The following is a 19,838-nucleotide window of genomic DNA, read 5'->3' as shown; positions in this document are numbered from 1 at the left end:
CCCAGCCATAATGCTTTCATTTACAATATTTGTAAGGCATGATTTATGGCTGGAGTACAAACACCATAAATTGTAATTTATCAGCAAATAAATAAATTTATCAATAAATCATAACTAAAAAAACAATGGTTTCAATCAATGCATGAGCCAGGATCAGGAACAGAAGACAAGCATCTTAGGAAGCCCATCACTCCCATTTATCCCTGAAACAGAAATGGGCAGAATGTGGGCAAAGCTCTATTCATCTTTGCATGGTTTGTCATAGATTGGCAAGGCCGTGCCATTCCCAACAATGACAACTAAAAAGTTCCCCTTCTCAAATTATGTTCTTGAAAAACAATACTGCGGGAAAAAAATGCATAAAGCAATTGTTGGTAGATTGAACCAATTACAAAAATATCCTGGGTTAACTATTGCTCAAAGAAACTCTTGGGATCTATATTTCAATTGTTATTTGGCACCAGGCTCCCATTCATGAATCTTCAGGTTCTAATAAAACAAGACCCAAGAAGATTCTGCAAGTCTGAAGTCAGCCCACGCTTCTTCCCTGCAACAACAGCTGTCCTGCCTTGAAAACTCAGTTCATGGCAAAGCTAAGCAGAACAAGCTGGTATTCTGCGGGTACAGAACCTGCATTCTAAGTATGGGACTAGCTCAGGAATAACAATTTAAAGGAATAGCAGACATGCCACTATTTATTCCCCCAGCTTTTTGTTACTGCATTTTTGTCCTTAACATGCACAGAAAAAAATATATCATTCCCATGAGAATAGCATTTATTATCCCTTGCCCTTCAGAGTAAACTTCTTGGAGGAGAAATTTGCTAGAATAAGCATACCTCTCAAGCATATCACCACAGCAAATTAGCCAATGCATTCATCAAACTGGTCCTGTCTTACAACTGGGAACTTTCTGTCGGTTGCTTATGACAGACAACTCCAAGAATGGAAGCCAACAGGAAGAGGAGGGGATCAGTTTAAAATGTTCCATCAAAGTCTGTGAACACAGACCAAGGCATTCGTGTGGGTGAGCCTTCCGATCCAGGAAACAGATGCTCAGGACACAGAAATTCCTAACCAAGGATTGGTGGAGGAAGGGCTTAAGGGTTACTGTGAGGACCTCTCCCGGAAGTGTGGAATTCCATGAATCAGAAGGGATTCTTGTTCTTTAAATTATTCATGAAAGGGAGGCCCTTCGGACAGTCACTCATGCCCTTGTTATCTCCCATATAGAAAACTGCAATGCACTCTACATGGGGCTACCCTTGAAGAGTATCCGGAAGCTTCAGCTGGTCTAGAATGCAGCCGCACAGGCTATTTTTGGCACCCCTTGAAGGGCGCACGTAACACCTTTGCTACGCGAGCTGCATTGGATACCAGTTTGCTTCCGGGTCCAATTCAAGGTGTTGGTTATCACCTATAAAGCCCTACATGGCATGGGACCGGGTTACCTGAGGGACCGCCTCTTCCCCATTACATCAGCCTGTCCCACTCGATCGTGCAGAGAGGTCATGCTACGGACCCCGTCGATAACAGAATTCCATCTGGTGGGGTCCAGGAGGCGGGCTTTCTCTGCAGTAGCGCCCACCCTTTGGAACATCTTGCCCCCGGAGGTGAGATTAGCCCCATCGCTCCTAGCCTTCCGGAGGAATTTGAAGACCTGGATCTGCCACTGGGCTTGGGGCAGGGAGGAGAATCGACATACTTGGGGTTGACTACTGCCTTGAAGTGCCCCTCCTATGCAATGACTGAATGAGACCACAGCCATCTGGATTTTATTACATTTGGTAGCTCTGTGAAATTGTTCTATAGTGTGTTTTATATTGAAATTTTATTATATATTTATTGTTCTATATTGCAAACCGCCCAGAGTCCCTCCGGTTGGAGGAGATGAGTGGCGACAAATCTGATAAATAAATAAATAAATACATTCATCGCATAACCTTTAAAAATGCAAGAAAGCATTTCACATGTTTCAAAAAAGGAGGAATGGAAAAATACTATTTTCTATTTTAAGGAAATCACTGGCCTTTTATAAGGATAATAAAATATATACAAACTTGTGTATTTAAAAAAAAAAACAATTTAGCCATCAGATATTTTTGATATGTAAATGGTTTATCAACCCTAAAGTTCTGAGTCACTAACATGCTTAAACACTGAAGTCTCCCATATCTCTCTGAACTCTTGAAATGCCTGTTGGGAAGCTTTCAAATTTTTTAAAGGAGCAGAACAAATTTTCTGAAACTATTTTTAATATAATGCTTGTGACCATTAAAAACAGATTTGTCTAAAAAGAATTGGGCATGTACACAAGAAAAGAAACCATTAAGGAAACTTTCTCAGTTTGGAATTCTTATGGAAGACTTTTTTGTTTTTCCATGTCTGTTTCCATCTTCAATGTCTTTACCTATGTTGTTGCACTACTGCGTTTTGTCTCTTCTAACAGTTCTCTGAAACTCTTTGTTCAGTTCCTTCCTGAGATCTTTGTATTTCTCCACTTTGGCTTCTCTTCTCTTCCTGGCAATTTCCACAGTTTGTTCTGACATCCAGTTTGCTTTCTTTGGTTTCTTGGTCTTTTGTAATTTGTTTTTCACATTCATCATTAACAACTTCTTTGATTTCATTCCAGGATTCCTCTGGTCCCTTATCAATAAGGTTCAAGACTTCAGAATGATTCCTGAAGTTCTCCTTGAAAATGGTGGGTATGTGCTCAAAAGCATATCATGGAAACTGGCTGGCTTTCTTCTGCTGCTTTAGCTTGACTTGGAACTTGCACAGAAGCAGTTCATGAGCTCTTCCACAGTCAGCCTCTGGCCATGTCTTTTCTGTTATAACTGAGCTCTTCCACTTTCTTATACCAATCATATAGTCAATTTGTTTTCTGTGTATTCCATCTGGTGATGTCTATTTATGTGTTGTTTTGTTGTCTGAACATTGTGTTAGCAACAAATAAATAATTGGATTGACAGAACTTAAGAATCCTTTTCCTGCTTCATTTCAGTTTCCTAAGTCATACAGTCCAATCATGTTTTCTTCTTTAATATTTTCAACTTTGGCATTCTAGTCTCCAGCCACAAGCAGCACAACTTGCTTTCATGTTTTGTCGATTTCAGATTGAACTTAACCATAGAACTCATCAACCTCCTCTTCTTCTGCATCAGAGGTTGGAATATAAACTTGGATGTCATATTAAAGGATTGTCCACAAAGTCTAATTGATATTGTTTGGTCATTAGTTGCATTGTACCCAAGTATTATCTTTACTATGTTCTCCCTGACTATGAAACCAGTGCTGTTCCTTCTTTGTGCTTTTGTGTCCTGAGTAGTCCTGAAAGTGTCCAATTCCAATCTATTTCAGTTTGCTGATACCTAAGATGTTAAGATGTAGTTGATTCATTTCACCTTCAGTGTTGAGCCTTCCCATGTTCATGCTTCTTATATTCCATGTTCCCACTGTAATTCTGTCTTTGCAGTTTCAGACTTTCTTTTCCTGTATGGCAACATCAGCAGCTAGATATCTTGAAGGCTTTAATCTAGCCAGAAACACAATTAGTTCTCTGAAAGATCCTCAGTTCTTCCTCAGTAGTATGTTAAGCACCATCCAACCTGAGAGGCCCATTATCCAGCATGATACTGTCAATCAGTTTACCTTATCTATCCATGAGGTTTTCTTGGTAAAATACAGGACTGGTTTACCTTGCCTTCTTCTATGTAGTATGAAGTGATGCCTGTGCCATTTTATCACTAAAATGATCATCCACCTCTAGCATTGTCCGATATCACTACTGCCCAATATAGGGGCCTGTTTGCTTTAGCTGGGCAGCCAGGATGGCTTCATGCCTTGGGTGACCCTGCTGGGAGTATATAGTCTTGGCATACAGTACACTCCCAAAGTTCTTTGCTTATCCTTCCCTGGAACACCCCCTTGCCATGATGAGGCAGCACAGCAGAACTTCAAGAGGACATTCATGCACCTTATTTTCAATCCTACACCCAAGAATTTATAGGATCTGGCCAAAATGATGCCTCTGTGAAGCAAAAGCAGTAGCAGGAGAGTGTAAAGGCAACAGCCCCTTGTCCTACTATTAGTTTCCAGTAGCTGGTACTCAGGGGTCAGCTGCCTCTGAACCTGCAAGCTCATGAATAGCTGCTAGTGGTGTGCAAAACATTTCACATTCAGAACAGGTTTTCTTATTTACGGGAAGCATACCAACACATCTCTGACCATTCTAGCATTTTGAGCTCAAAACATGTTTAATTCAAAATGTTTTGCTCAGCCTAGTAGGTACAATATCTCTTCAATATATTCTTCCTCAAAACCTGGTCTTAACATTTAAAAGACTTTGAAAAAGGATGCCCTCCCATTACTGTGGCCATTCAGAATAGCTTTTATTTGATTGCCTGCTGCTATTAGGCTGATAACCGTCACACTGCTAAGCATTAGTAAAAGGCAGTGACTTGCCAACAGCAATTTGTCATTTACAAACATTAAATGCATCGGTAGACACAATGCAGACCAGTTACAATGAGCCCTTGAACTATGAATTCTGAAGCTAGCAAGTAATACTGATCCCCTTTATTGTCTGAGATCACAAAGCAAATACAGTTGGAAGTCTTTCTAAATAAAGCAGATTAAGAAAGCTACTTTAATGCATATCTCAAAAAAAGGTGAGGCTCCTTGCAAGAGAATCTGGCCGGAGTCTGCATCGCTGCCAGGTAGTTTTGGCTGTCACTAATAAATGGCACAAACAGCATGTCCTTAGCAGACAGAATTTCATCCTGTGAAAAGTTTACAGTCAATCCCTTAATACATAATTTGCTATTGACAAGTGCACATATGGATTTTGTTGCACTTTAACTGGTTATTCATACTTCTAAAGACATTTTAAAAGGCGACAGATATGCAACAGAAATGTTAATTTAACTGAGTTGTGATACTCCCTGGTGCATAAAAAGGATGTTCCCATACTGTAAATGTTCATTATTTGTACTCTTTTAATCTTGTTTACAGATGACAAGTATGTAATTCACTCAGAGTCTGCAATAACTGGAGCCACATACAAAATTAATAAAATAAATAATTTCATCTGGCACTGTCAGTAGTAATACAGAAGCAGTTGCTTAATGAGAAATATTTGATACCATGGAATACAGAAGGACCCCTTGAATTCTAACAAAGAATAAAGGGATATCAGCAACTAGATTATTCTTTTTATAAACCCCCTTCCAGCTACAAAGCTTGCCATTTTTATAGCCTTAATTCTACAATATGACCTGTTTCCTGGTCAAGTTTCTTAATATCTCCATAAAACAAGCTTCCTTGACCTATTTGCAAATTACAAAAAAACCAGGGGCTAAAATACATAGTCTACTATGCTGAAATGATAGAAATAGCTTTATATTTAAAAAACCAAGATGATGTATTTTAACTTAAATGAAAATGAAATTAAAGGCTACTGCTCTCAGCCTAAGCCCTTCCCTCATATTACCTGATTTTATTAAAAATAAGACATGAGTACACCAATGGAAAGAACACTGTTACACACTGCCCAGTCATGTTTTGTGAGTTGGGCGGCCATATATATCCAAGGGAGGGAGGGAAGGAAATGTGTATATGTACTGTATGTATATATAACAGAAAAGAACCTGGTTGGGAAATGTACATACTTCCCAAGGTCCCAAATCTAATGTCCATTCACTACATTAGTGCACTATTGTCCCCAAATAAATGGCTCAATTGTCCTTTTCCCTGTTTTGTTCTTGCTGTTTGAGAAAATGACCTCAATAAAACTAAATGTTTTGCCATTTGGCAAACAAAGGAAATGAGCTTGTCAACTTTTAATGAGCTCTTAAAACCAACAAATCTTTGGGCTAGTTAGTCATCACTTTAAAAGCACCCAGGTTTGCTTGGCTTAACATTTATCCTGCTCCTGAAATATCTCCAGGAATGCAGGAAGATTTAAAGCCATCACATAGAAATATCCTATTTCACATGAGCGAAATGGCAACTGGCTGATCCAGAAAGCTAAACAGTCCTGGTTAGTACTTGGATGGGAAACCATTACATAAAATCAAGCCGCTGAAGAGGATCCCAGGAGAAGAAGAAAAACAGCAGGAGGGCAAGTTATTCCAATACTGTAGGCTGTATCTCCTCCCTCCAAAATTCCTATTCTCAAGTGTTCAAAAAGTCTTGGTTGTGTAGAGTTAGGAGCCTGAATCACCCATATTACAGAGAGGATGGGTTCACACCATTCATTACACCCAGCTTAAGTGGCTAGTTTATGACTCAGCACGTTGTTGGAATCCACCCATTTTTTAAAGCATGTTATGAGAATCAGGCCACCATATGACGCTATCTATGGTTTACTTGTTTGAAAAGAACTTATCACATGAACACAGCAACTGGGTTTGGATACCTGAAGTTACAATCCCATGTGTTATGCGAGACCGGCCACAATGCCTAAGGACTTATGTAAATGCACAGTTACTTCTGAATATGCCCAGCTCTGCCATGAAAGTCTTCAGATGGAGATGAACACACTATACTCTTGGGAGTGGGGAGAGGACTAGATGAGAGGAAGCAAGAAATACCTAATTATAATGTATGAATATTTTGATAATCAACATATGGATGGTCCCAAAATAAAGGTTCATAATTTTAGGTACGGAGAACCAGAAATATTTTTCCTATTACCTACATCAGTGTCCCCAGACTGCTGCTCTCGAAATGCATTGAAAACATGGCCATGAACTCTGCTAGCTGAGCACCACAGGAATTGTTCTCCAATACATCTCAAATGTGCCCAGATTATGGAAGGCCAGTGTAAATCTTAACACAGGGTTGAGGGTGCTTTTTTTTTTCCTCATTAAATATATTTAAGGCTATGGGTGCCAAAATCTCATTTCAGTATCCAAAACGATGAGGTGAGAAAGAAGTTAGGAATGTTATCTCATTAAGATTCCTTTCTTCTTAAAAAAAAAAAAGGAGTTTGCAGTTGTTGTTTTTAAATGCACACACGCTTAGAGAGCAATATAGAAAGGACCATGGGAATCTCCAAAGAAAAAGGCAAATGAAAAAAATCAGGCTGTATTATTAGAGAGGAATAATCATGTGAGATTTCTATTTAAATAATCTGTCAAAGCTTATGCAATAATAAAAAAATAAACAGTAGGGAAAAAAGAAACGGGTAATAATTAAGTAGAGTATGGAATAGAGCAGAGAGGCAGCCAATTTGGTGAGGGCTGACAGTTACAAGGGTGAGTTTTACTCTAGTCAGCTGTACTCATCATGATAAAGACCATTTTATCAAAGTGATAAAATGACTGAGCCACTGTACCTTTGCATGGCCCAGGTCACACCCAACATCTGGGCAGTGCAGAGGCCAAGGACTGCAGAAGGCACAGCACTGACGCGAAGTGGATGACGTTGCGTCATTTAGTTTTCTTTTGGGGAGGGGGGTATGCAGGGTGGTTGAGAAGCAGGTTCTTTATTTTTAACGTTCCAATATTTACACCCCTGTGTGTTTAAATCATTTTACACACCCTGTGTATAAAATGTGTGGATATTTACACCCCTGTGTGCCTCCGACTTCAAATAATTGTAAGTTAAACCTTCAATTTTCAGCAGTTATGGCCAGGATCCTACAAACGAAGTTCGGAAGCCATGTGCAGTCTATAGCTACGGGTTGCCTCTCCTTACAACCACACAGGTCAGAGTTTTTTCTGAAATTGCACCAATCCCCCATTTACACGCAGCAGTAATCAGCAAAACTGACAGCAAGCATCAAGTTTCTTCTGTTCACAGCTATGCTTGTACAGTAAGACCCAGAATACCTCAAGTACAAAAGTTCTGCTTTAGACCCATTCATTTCACCCCACTGTGTGTATGAACCCCAGTCATTTATCCCCTTCTTCCTGAAGCCACTTTAACAAAGTCTAACAAAAAGGAAATTGTTACTAAACCCTTAATTCAATCGAAGTGCCAGACCATCATGCAAAAAAACTTGAGTTCTCTGTGGATTCTCAAGTACTCAATATACATACATCTCTGGATAAAATGAGGAGACACTACTATTAGTATTGCAATGGAAGTTTCCCTTGCTTTGGTCAAAAACTCAGCTGCAATATGTTGTAAGATCGTCACAGAAGGTGCCCATAATCCCGCTGTTAACAAGAGCAACAAGACAAACCTGTAACACAGGACTGCCTTTGAAGACCTCTTGAAAACTTTACGGTGTCAAATACTGTTGTTGGATTGTAGACTGGAACTAGCTGAATAGAATCCCTGTTGTCAAAGCAACTTCACTGGAGGTCTGTTTCCGAAGTGCAATTAATAAAACCTTATCTTAAATCTTTAAAGCCCTCCATGTCTCAGGCTTCTGGGTTTCCAGAGAACCAAGGAGCCCCACCAGTGCCTCTCTGCAAACTGCAATAACTTCCAGAAGCCTCTGCAACCCCCATCCCTACAGTGTTCTCCCAGAAGCATCTGGCCCAGCATGACTCTCCATAACTGGCGGCAGCTCTCCTTTTTCACCTGGGCTTTTAAAAATACACCTTGAATCATGTTCAGTTCTGCTAAGTAAAGGTAAATGTTTCCCTTGACATTAAGCCCAGTCATGTCCGACTCTAGGGGGCAGTGCTCATCTCCGTTTCAAAGCCGAAGAGCCGGCGTTCATCCGTAGACACTTCCGTGGTCATGTGGCCGGCATGACTAAACGGAACGCCGTTACCTACCTGCCGAAGCGGTACCTATTAATCTACTCACATTTGCATGTTTTCGAACTGCTAGGTTGGCAGGAGCTGGGACTAGCAACAGGAGCTTGCCCCGTCACGTGGATTCGAACCGCCGACCTTCCGATCGGCAAGCTCAGCAGCTCAGTGGTTTAACCCACAGCGCCACCACATCCCTTATCAGTTCTGCTACTGTATCATTATTTTTGCAAGTTGAAGCTGAGGTGATTAGTACAAAGTCAAGGTACACAAGCACCTTCACTTGCCTTTCTGTAAACTTAATTCTGTTTCATGGTGCTTTCAAAACAGACTTATTTCCTTAAGTAAAACACTCACCTGCATTAACTTCCAGCTTTCTCCCAATTTATACTCATGTTCTTTATGTTATGGAAATATGAGGTAGTTACCCAGTGGATACCCCAGATAATTATCTAATGTTCTCCTTACTATTCTCCATTAGTATACTGAATAATTAGGCTATTGTATGACAAGTTCATAATGGGAGAAAAGAGACGGAACTACTAGCATAACCTGAATTTGCATTAAATGTGTTACTCATAAAAAGGAGCTACTGTATAATGTGCAGTCTAGGCAGCTATCTTGTACAGAGGGTCTATGCCAATACATGTAAACCAATGTCCACTTCAAGACTACTGAAGTCACAATAAATATTAATTGCAAGCTTTTTTAAAGGTACAAGTTCAAGTTATTTTTATCTGACATCCACATCAAGCAGCAAGCTGGTATTTCCTTGGCCAGCACAAGAATAAACTTGTATTTTCTGCCAAGAGCATTCTATCAAAGCATAGTTTCCTCACATCTTTTGAATGTATCCATTAACATATTTCACGCAAACGTTTCCTTTAAAAAGTGTCAAAAACAAGAACAAAGTGCATCCCTGCCTAGCTCTTCCCTCCTGTGTAAAACCCAAAGAAAGAGGACATACTGTATCCTCCAAAGGATGGGAGATTTGGGGGAGGAAGCACCTGTAGATAAGAAAAGAAACAAAATGTGAAAGTGGGGGGGATGTGAAAAGAGAAGATAACACTGGTATTTGCTTTCCGTGGAACCAGTCCTTCTTAGGAAAGACAAACCCAATCCCTTAACTACGTGTTTCTCAAATTTTGATTGTATAATTGCGTGTGTACACACATAACATTTTAATCAGTCTGTTCCCAATTAACTTCTGCATTTTTATTTCACTGTTAGTTATTTTTAAGCATCCTTGTCAGATGAAAATCAGGGCATAACCAGCAACATTAAAAAAACAACAACTTGGTGACTAAATATGTCTTTTCTATTCTTATTCTTATTCCTTCCATCTCATAAGACACCCAGTGTTTGTTTATTTGTGCTACAGGAAAAAGTTCAGATATAGTTACACATGGTTGTGTCCTCCCAATTTACCAATATGTGCAAAGAAGTAGACTTGGGCACTAATTCAACTATGGCTTTCAAAATAAGAGCAAACAAGATATCTTTGACCACTCCTAACACTATACCTAGGCAACTATCATTAGAACAGAGCAGCACTTTCCAAATTATTTTGGGATAGTAGGTCAGGAACCAGAAACCATTATTATACAAAAGCGGGTCTAGAGACCTTTCAACCTACTCAACTATGTCTTGGGTAGAGTGGGAAAAAAGATTCTGTGGGTATCAACATCTGTTCCACTTTAGGATTTCATGCTCCCAAGTCTTTTACACATCCAAAAATTTCAGAACCTCTGAACTAAAGAAAACTGGAAGAAATTTCAGGAACAGTCCCCTCCATTGCTTGTTGGATATTAACCACACATGCTAAGCCCAAAATTTAATATAATCCTGAAAGTTACAATCAGCTTTGAACACTTGTTTCCATAAAAGAAAGAAGAAATTTATTCAGAAGCAAAAAGTTGCTTTTAATATCCAAAACTGAGATTATGCTTACTAAAACAAGGCAGGATCCCTACACTGATTAACACTGGCTTAAATGTATTTTACAAATGTTGGTTTGTTCAAGGGCAATAAGCCACAAACTTAGTCTGGATATGACGCTGCCATCCCTGCCTCATTTGTTTACTCATGCAAGCAAAAGAGAAGATGACTGGGCTTTACACAGATGCACACTGCTCATTCAGATGATGGTTTAATAGGCCAGGCCTCATTGCGAACTAGTGACATTAAGGATAGATCATCATGGAGAAAATCTATGTGGCCTCTAGGAGTTTACAACAACTGGATAACACATAATCGATCAATCAGTCAAGTCTTGTCCAGAAGCATGGCTATAAACTGACATTCTTTTGAGAAGGATTTAGGGCAGTTGTCTGGCATTTATTGCTAACGAGGAGCTCAGTGGAAAAAACTCAAGAATATCTGCAAGAATTTCATAACAGCGAAAGAGCTAAGATAAGTTGTACAGGAAAAAAACCAGCACAATACTGCCCTGTATTCAAGATGTGCAAGAATTCATTAAAATTATAGTTAGCACAATGCCTTCCATGCGGTTTGGCTGAAATTTGCTTGTTTTCATCTCGTCCTCCCATAATTGATCACGTTTACAGAAATATGAACTAAGATACATCCCAAGATAAAATTCCCACTCACCCTAAAAAAAAGAATGACGTTCATACATTTGTACACATCTTGAAAGAGTTTACTGACAAAAGACCCAGAACCCCACCAGCTAACCAGCAAAGAACTGAAGCAAAATAATGACTAGCATAGGAATGATTTTGCTCCAAAAGTTAGCAGCTTCTTGAAAGCAAAATTCTGCTGACTCCATGGTCATGACCATGCAATTTTCTTAGCAATGGTATGGAAGGAGTTGGGACTGTCACCTTCTGAAGGTTTGTGTTGTTGTTTTTTACTGTCCAGTTGAGCCTAGATTTCCTTATGGTCTCCTACTCAAATATTAAACAGGTCTGGTCCACCTTAGCTTTTCAAGTTCTGCTAAGTTTGGCTAGCTGCTGCCACCTGCTGAGACTTGTCCACTATACTGTATGCATTAAGATCCATTCCTGTCAGTTATGGTTTGAGTGGTTACGTAAATCCATTATTGAGAAAGCTAGGCACAAATGTTCTGAGTCAAAATAGGCAAAACTCTCAATGCACTCAAAATCATACTGTTTTTTGATCTGTAGAAATTGCTACTTCTGTACCAAGATGGCTTGAAATGTAGTCTTCCACTTACTAACATGAGATAGGAACACATCAACTGCTCTAATCATGACCATAATAGCAGAGGTAATATATGTGTTTAATGAGTACTTATTGTGATCCTGAACAGGCATTCATAGTTAGATTCCCCAAGCCAAGAAAAAAAAAAGATTAATCTTTCCTAACATGTATTAAGAGTCACTACCCAGGATGAAATTATCTTATGCAATGAATTAGGGAAATAAAATTATAATATAGCCCAAATTCAATAGAAGAGAATATACGTAGCTCAGGGTTGAACTGTGGAGTCCTTGGTACTCTGAGCTTGGCTGTTTGCTTGCAGACATTTCATTGCCTGACTAGGTAACATCATCAGTGCTAGTGAGTGTGGGGTTTGCTCCCTGTTTATATAAAGTCACTTGCCCTGCCAGTGCTGATGGGGGTGTGGCTTTCTCCTTGGTAGTTCCTTGAGTAGGGAATTGTTTTCTGCTTGATTGTTTGTCTGGTGTTAGTCCCTGCTTATCTGGGTGTAGGCTGCTGGGGGGGATGTATTCTGGTCTTTTTGTTTCCTTCTTAACTTTTATATTGTCTCTTTTGAATGGTGTGTAAATGTGGTTTATCTCTGTATCTATTGATGGCTGATTTGTCTGAATGCCAAGCTTCCAGGAATTCCCTAGCGTTTTTGGATTTAACTTGGTGAAGGACGCTCACAATTTCTCAGTTGAAACTATGGTTGCATCTGTCCATGTGTTGTGAGATTAAGGGGTTTTCACTGTGTCTTCTGACTGCTAGTTTGTGTTTGTGGATGCACTCTGCTAGTCTTCTGCCTGTCTGTCCTACATAGTAGCTGTTACATTCCTTGCACAACCACCCATACTAACCAAGTGTAATCTGAACATGGATCACAGGTCAGGTTGCAATTAAAGCAGACCAACATACTGTAAATACAATTTGCAACCATTTCTTGATTTTGGTCAGCTTACCTTATCCATCTTCTACTGAGTTATCCAGACCAGGACAAATGCCTACTCTTGTGTTAAAAGCCACCTCCAGGCAAAAGATGTAGGGTGTAAACACAGTCCCACAGTGGAGTTGCTGCTGCAGCAGAGTCTTCTCCACTCTTGCTTTGTTCTCACCCCACACAGGGCATGTTTGTGTGAACTGGGAACACAGAGGAAATGGAATGGAATTCCATCTTTTTGCACACAATGTTTCTGGCCCCAAAGGTTTTTCTTTGATTTCATAAAAGCAAAGGTGTGAGCAAGTCACTACAAAGGCAACTGAAGGGAAGATGGGAAACAACTGATATGCCATTTTATCCTGCACATTTTCAGTGCTGAATTCTTAAATGTCTTAATACCAAGCCATGCTTGCCTCTCATGTGAATATATTCCAGATATGAACCAACTAATATTTTTAATACTTGGCTACATGTGATATCCCTGCTGCTATTATAATATATATGACAGCCAGTATTCCATGAAATAGATCTAGGATTGTGAATGGTGTAAAACTAGGAATGTGAATAGTGTATAGGTGCATGTGTATATTAATCTTGATTTTAGATCAGGAGACCTGTGTGGATGTTTACCAAGAGAAATGCTTTCTTTTGCAACCCAAAAACATGTATTCCTCCAGAAACATTTCAGCTATGAAGCACTGTGCCCTTCAAAGGGAAGGTCTCTTAAATCACTCTATCAGAGCTCAAATCTAGTAGGGAGATCACTCTGACACAGCATGGCAAAAATGTGCCAGTCAGTATTAGGAGTTTATCATCTATATTAATAAAACCTGCCATGGCATAGCAAGTAGGCAGCCATATAAACTGAATGAACAAACAAACAAACAAATTAATGAACCCACACACTTTTTCTCCCTGATGTACAATGTTGAGAACAGGGAAATGACACCTGCCCTCTGCAAACTTTCCTCTCCTTGCCCTAACATGTTGACTGCGCTGTAATCAAGTAGATGTTAGCCTTAGAAGTCAGAGAATGAAACAGTCCTAAGCTCCCATTGAGCCACATTATCAAGGTCTCTCTTTCTCCCACTTACTAGTCAATACAAGCTTCATGGAATGTGTGGGTTTGTTGACAGAATGTGTCACTCAAGTTTCCACTCAAAGATAGTACATGCCAGTCACACTTAACCATTCTAGAGCTTCAAAGCCAGACCGTGTCTTACATTTAATAGGTTAATAATACAGATACCTAAGATGTTTATTAACTCATATTCATGAACAGCCAAAGGCATGTTAAATATTAAAGTACCCCAGAATGCTCAGCAGGCAAACACTTGTGCTCAAGAGGTCTCCTTTATTGAAGAGCTGATCTGCTCATCAACATTATAAACGTTACAAAATTATAAACTAGTTCCTATGTAGGAAATATATACACTATAGGAACTATATACACTATAAATATTATAAAATTATAAACTAGTTCCTATGTAGGTAAAAGTATGCAGAAGTCAATGCTCCTTGACAACATATGTGAAAAGCTAGCAATGTTCACCTAAAAGTCAATACAGAGTTTACCAACAGCCACAGGAAACAAATCTCCACACTGGTTCTTGCATATTTAAGGCTATCAGAGTCCTAAAATCTAGATTTCTAGTCATAAATGTAAATCCAGGCCAGAGGTGAAAAAAGAAAAAAAAATCTTACAATATATCAGCTGTGATTACTATGCAAATTTGCACTCAATGTGCATTACAAAATATATTTAATTTTTAAACTCTTATAGAACACTCTTGACTTTATCCGTTTAATTCCAGCTTGGATATTAGTTCAATAGAATCCCAGCTTTTTTAGGCCTGTTTTACCGGAGATTTCTGGGAGAGGATCAGAAGTATATTCAGTGCCAGCTGTACCACACACAGACTTCAACTCTATGCCCAGTAAGAATCACCAGGAGCTGTAAGACCTCTAATGCCTCTGCAAGGCACTACTTCATGTTAATCTCTAGGGAATAAAATTGCTATATTTCTTTCTGCTTGTTCAATTGAAGTATTAAAAGCTGCCCTGCCAGCAATCTTAAATTGAAATTCAGTGGATCACACACAGGCAGAGGATCTTCTGAATTATAGCCTCGGGGCCACTTCCTAAGACTCAGCTTTTCACCAGTGATGCGTTTTAGACTGGAAGGTGTAAATTGCAAACAATGCGTAATAAAGCAGAAAAGAACCAATTTTACTGCCAAGATATTTATCAAAATAGGTTTTAAATTGATAGAAATGGGGGATGGTTTTGCTTTAAGATGTTTGAAAATGTTGAGATGCATTTTTTTCAACAATTCTCATTCAATTTGACAAAGATGGTTTTCTTCCAAAGAAGAATATTTCAGTGAAATTACTGGGGGTTTTCAAAGGGAATGTTCTGTCATTCATTCTACAACCTTCTCTCCAGGATCTATAGTCTTCCAGGCTTCTCACACTTTATTTACAAGGAAGACACTTTGAGACCCCTTGTAAAGAAATTCTGAAGCAGTCTAAAAATGAACTAGAAAGGCAAAAGGCGATGTGTAGATAAAAACTTTCAGGAAATTAGAAGGAAACCCTTGGCACAGTTTTAATTAAAACTTGATAAGAAAATGGCAATGAATATACTTTGGGTTTTGGGGAACATTGGAAACAAAAGGAAAGCCAAAGTGGGTATAAATCCATTTCAAGGAGAAAGTAGTGAAAAGATTATGGGTGATGGTGAGAGGGCGGAATTTCTTATGGGTGATGGTGAGAGGGAAATAGAACTCCAGCTGGTCACTGTTGTGCGGGGGGGGGGCGGGATGAAGGCACTGCAGCTGAGGATAAACAAGAAGGTAAGCAAAGGTAAGCATGCTCATTTTAATTAATTCAAGGCTCCAGGGCCAGATAAATTACATCCTAAAGTATTGAAAGAACTAGTGGAGGGGATTGTGGGACTGCTTTCCGCAAACACTGAGAACTTCTGGAGGACTGGTGAGGTCCCACAAGAATGAATGTTGTCTCCATCTTCAAAATGGGTAAGGAGGGGGACCAGGGAAGCTAAAGACCTGTCAGCTTGACTTCTAAATTGAGCAAGGTAGTCAAACAGATTATCAAGCCACACATCTGTGAGCAGTTAGATAGACTTGTTATAATTAATAGGAGCCAGCATGGGTTTATTGAAAGGAAATTGTGTCAGACCAACCTTATCTCCTTCTCTGATAGAGTTATTAGCTTAGCAGAGCAGGAGAATGTCACAGATACAGCATACCTGAACCTAGCAAAGCTTTCAGCAGAGTGTCTTAGGATATTCTCCTTCATAAAATGGTAAGATATGGGCTAGATGATACTGCTGTTAGAAGGACTTAAAATTGGCTTGAATGATCACACCCAAAGAGTGCTCACTGATGGCTCCAGCTTGGAGGGAAGTATTAAGCGGAGTGCCGTAGGGCTCTGACCCGATCCCTGTGCTGTGTGATATTTTTATCAATGATTTGGATGAGCGAATTGAGGGGATGCTTATAAAGTCTGCAGACAGTCCAAAGCTGGGAGGGGTGGCTACTGCTTTAAAGAGAGAGGGGCAAAAGGCTCAAAGAGATCTAGATAGATCTGAGCAATGGGTTGAAATGAAGAGAGTAGAACTTAACAAAGAAAAATGTAAAATTCTTTTCCTGGGTGGGAAGCCTAAAAACCACAAACACAGGATGAGAGAAACCTGGCTTGGCAGCTGTACTTGTGGAAAGGATCTGTGTGTCCTTGTCAACCACAAGTTAAATATGAGCCAGTAGTGTGATATATCTGCTAAAATGCAATGCTGTCTTGGGGTGCATGAACAGTACCACAGAGTCCAGATCATGGGGAGCAGTTGTTCCACTCTACTCTGCCCTGGCCAGACTCTACTGTGTTCTGGGCACCACAGCTCAGGAATGACAATGACAACTTGAAGCAACTTCAGAAGTGCTACCAAGATGGTGAAAAGGTCTGGAAACCAAGCCCTATAAGAAACAGTTCATAGAATCATAAAATTATGGAACTGGAAAAAACCGCAAGGATCATCTCATCCATCCAACCTTCTGCAATGTGCAGGAAAACCAATTGAACCATTCTCAGGATAGCTGTTATTATCCCCTTAAAAACTTCCAGAGATGGAAAACCCATAACCTCCATAAATTGACATTTCACTGGTGTACAGATCATACCATCAGGAAAGCTTTCCTTATTTTTAAATAAAATCTAAGTATTTGCAATTGTACCCATAATTTCTGATCCTAGTTAAAGGATCTGAGCATGTTTAGTCTCCAGAAAGAAAAGTGAGGAGATGTTAAGTCTTCAAACATCTGAATCGTTATTACATACAAAAGGAATCGACTTATTCTCTCTTGCCCCAGAGGGCAGGACCAGAAAGAATGGGTTAAGGCTACTAGGAAATAGATTCCTGACTGTACTGTCAGCTAGTAGAGCAGGCTGTCACATGAAATGGTGTGTTCTCCTTCAGTGGAGGGCTTCCAACAGGGGCTGGATGGTCCTCTTCCAGAAACAGTCTAGTGGAGTCTGCACTGAACAGGGGGTGGACTAAATCACTTCTATAGTATCTTCCAATTCTGTGGTTCCATGACTTTTTTTAACCTGCTAGGAAGCAGCTTCTGGACAAATGTTTAACTTTACTTTTGACCACAGCTCAGTGGGGGGAGGGAAGAGGGGGGAGGGGGGAGGGAGGAAGAGGTGGCTCTTATAGCCAATACTACAAACCCCAAAATATACCATATCTCAAAACACTAAACATTATTGTGTCTTTGAGCTGTATAGGTGTATAGAAAACATCTTCATAAAAGGAATCAAATCACCCCAAAGGGCAGTTTTTTTAACCTCCAGGAAGAAAATAAATCAGTCCCTTGAAGTCTATTCTATTAATTTATCACTGTAGCACAGCCAGTGAAGTCATTCACCCACCGGAGCTAGCAAATGTTCATGAATATGGGGGAGAAAGATTTGATTTAACCCTTAAACACCCCAAACGTTTCAGATTCGAGCTAATTCTCCATGAGAACTGGCGGGTGAGAGTGGTGGGAGAACCACAGGGCCATGCCTATTCAGAATTAAGTTACACTCATTTTCAGGGAAATTACTTTCGAGTAAGGCTACTTTGGGGTCTTGCCCCCAAGTAGCCTGTGCCTCTAAGAGAACCTTCCTGTGCAATTTCGGAAAAGGGAGAAACGAAGCCCCAGAGAAGAACCAGAAAGCGCCCGGATGCTTCCCTTTCGCCCCGGGGAATGGGCTTCTTTCTGGACCTCAGCAAGGCAACGGCGCCCTTCGTGGGCTGACAGCCCCGTGGGAACCGGCTAGCCGCTTCCAACTCAGCCGCACGGGGGGTCCAGGACTGGTAAACCCTCGGGACGCTGGTGGGGGAAACCGCGCACCTCACGCTTCCCCGCAGGCAGGGTGATGGGGGAGAAGAACGCATTCCCCCCTCCGCCTTTTCCCACCTTTCGCCTCGCCTTACCTCGCTGTGGGGACGCGGGTGCAGCCAGCCAGACAAAGACGCCGAGCAGCAGCCGCCGCGGGAGACACCTGCAAATGAAAGGAGGGGGAGAAGGAAGGAAGGAAAGAAGGAAGGAAGGAAGGAAGGAAGGAAGGAAGGGGGAGGGGAGGGGAGGAGAAGGAGAAGAGGAGGAAAAGGAAGAGGAAGAGGAAGAGGAAGAAGAGGAAGAGGAAGAGGAAGAAGAAAGCAAGAGGGTTAGAGATATTCCGAGCTGGCCCCAGGCGGAGCTCGCTAGCCCCGGCGCACCGCGCTTGGCTGGGCTCCGCTCACCTGACGCGCATGGTGGCTGCGCTGCGCCGAAGCCAAAACGGGCAGCCGCTGCCGTCTCTCGCCCGCCAGAAGCGAGTTCGGAACAGGACTCGCCTCCCGAAGCGCGCTCGCTTTCTCCGACGCCCGCCAGGTCCTAGCGCCGGCTTGTATCAAGCAAAAGGAAACGCGGGACCCCTTGAATCCCCCCACCACCAGTTAAATGAAATTGAATTTATCCTAAATTAATCTGTAGGAGCATCCCACTCTTCATTTTTATTCTCATTTTTATTTTCACTTTCTTTATTTTTTTCTCCTATCCAACCCCAACCTTTTTTTTCTCAATTCACTATTTATTCTTTTTTCCTTTATTCAAACAATCCTAACCAGTCCCACCTACCCTCGTTTTTTCTACCTGGATGCACTTCCCATTCAGCTTCCTCCTTGAATTCCTATCTACTTAGAACATTGCTTCCGTTTCCCTCCTTCTTGCCAAATTCATAATGCCAGTGTTACTAAATTCCATTTTTTTTTCTTAGCCTAACTGAGCCTTCACTTCTGACACTGAAATAGTACTGTTTTTCAGCCCTCTATTCATAAGCTTCTTTGGAATTTGAACATCCATTAACTTTCCATTACATCATAGCTAGGCTGACCATATTTCCTTGAGACAAAAAGGGGACACTGGGATGGCAAAACGGGACGTGGTTAAACTTATGTAATATTATGTAATATTCCATAGTCATGAAAAGGTAAGACGATAAAAAAAGTTTTAAAGAGTTTTTAAGATCCATCTGCTGGTCCTTGCTGGGAAGGTGCAGGAGGGGGAGGTGTGGCAGTGGTTGGGTCCAGAGAGGCTGGTGCAGGGGTGGCGTTGGGCGGAGAGGTTGCAGGAGGGCTGAGGGCAGCGGCGGGCTGGGACGGGAGGGCAGGAATGGAGGGGGCAGCAGGCTGGAGAAGCGCAGGAGGGCTGAAGGTGGTGGTGAGCTAGGGCAGAAGAACAGGAATGGAGGAATCTAGTGAACGGTTGTCCCCGACAACCTGTTCCTCTCTGGTGCACCCTTTTATTTTCTTCCCGCCATTTTGGCCTGAGAGCCAATCAGCTTCTTTTCTGCTGGGCGCGCTTTTCCGACTGTCTTCCACTGCACTGATTGGTGGCAGCGACTCTTCCTCTCGCTCACCGCCAATCAGCTGTTTCTGCAGTTCCTGCTCTAGGTTCCC

The 19,838-nt window shown here is 41.0% G+C and overlaps 1 protein-coding gene across 1 annotated transcript in view; it reads right to left on the bottom strand.

Moving 5' to 3' along the window:
* COL18A1 (collagen type XVIII alpha 1 chain) overlaps positions 1–18,724 on the bottom strand; it is a 185,130-nt gene extending 166,406 nt beyond the window's left edge. Inside the window, exons 1-2 of the mRNA XM_063289150.1 lie at positions 18,642–18,724; positions 18,333–18,400 (exon numbers count right to left, since the gene is read on the bottom strand). Coding sequence (XP_063145220.1) covers positions 18,333–18,400; positions 18,642–18,652 — 79 coding nt within the window. The 5' untranslated portion in view covers positions 18,653–18,724. The remainder of the gene's footprint in view (positions 1–18,332; positions 18,401–18,641) is intronic.
* Between the last annotated feature and the right edge of the window lie 1,114 nt (positions 18,725–19,838).

This window comes from Candoia aspera, chromosome 1 (genome assembly GCF_035149785.1).
Source record: "Candoia aspera isolate rCanAsp1 chromosome 1, rCanAsp1.hap2, whole genome shotgun sequence".
NCBI classification, from domain to species: Eukaryota; Metazoa; Chordata; class Lepidosauria; order Squamata; family Boidae; genus Candoia; species Candoia aspera.
Note: the sequence above shows the minus strand (reverse complement) of the source record. Positions and strands in the feature narration are given on the sequence as shown.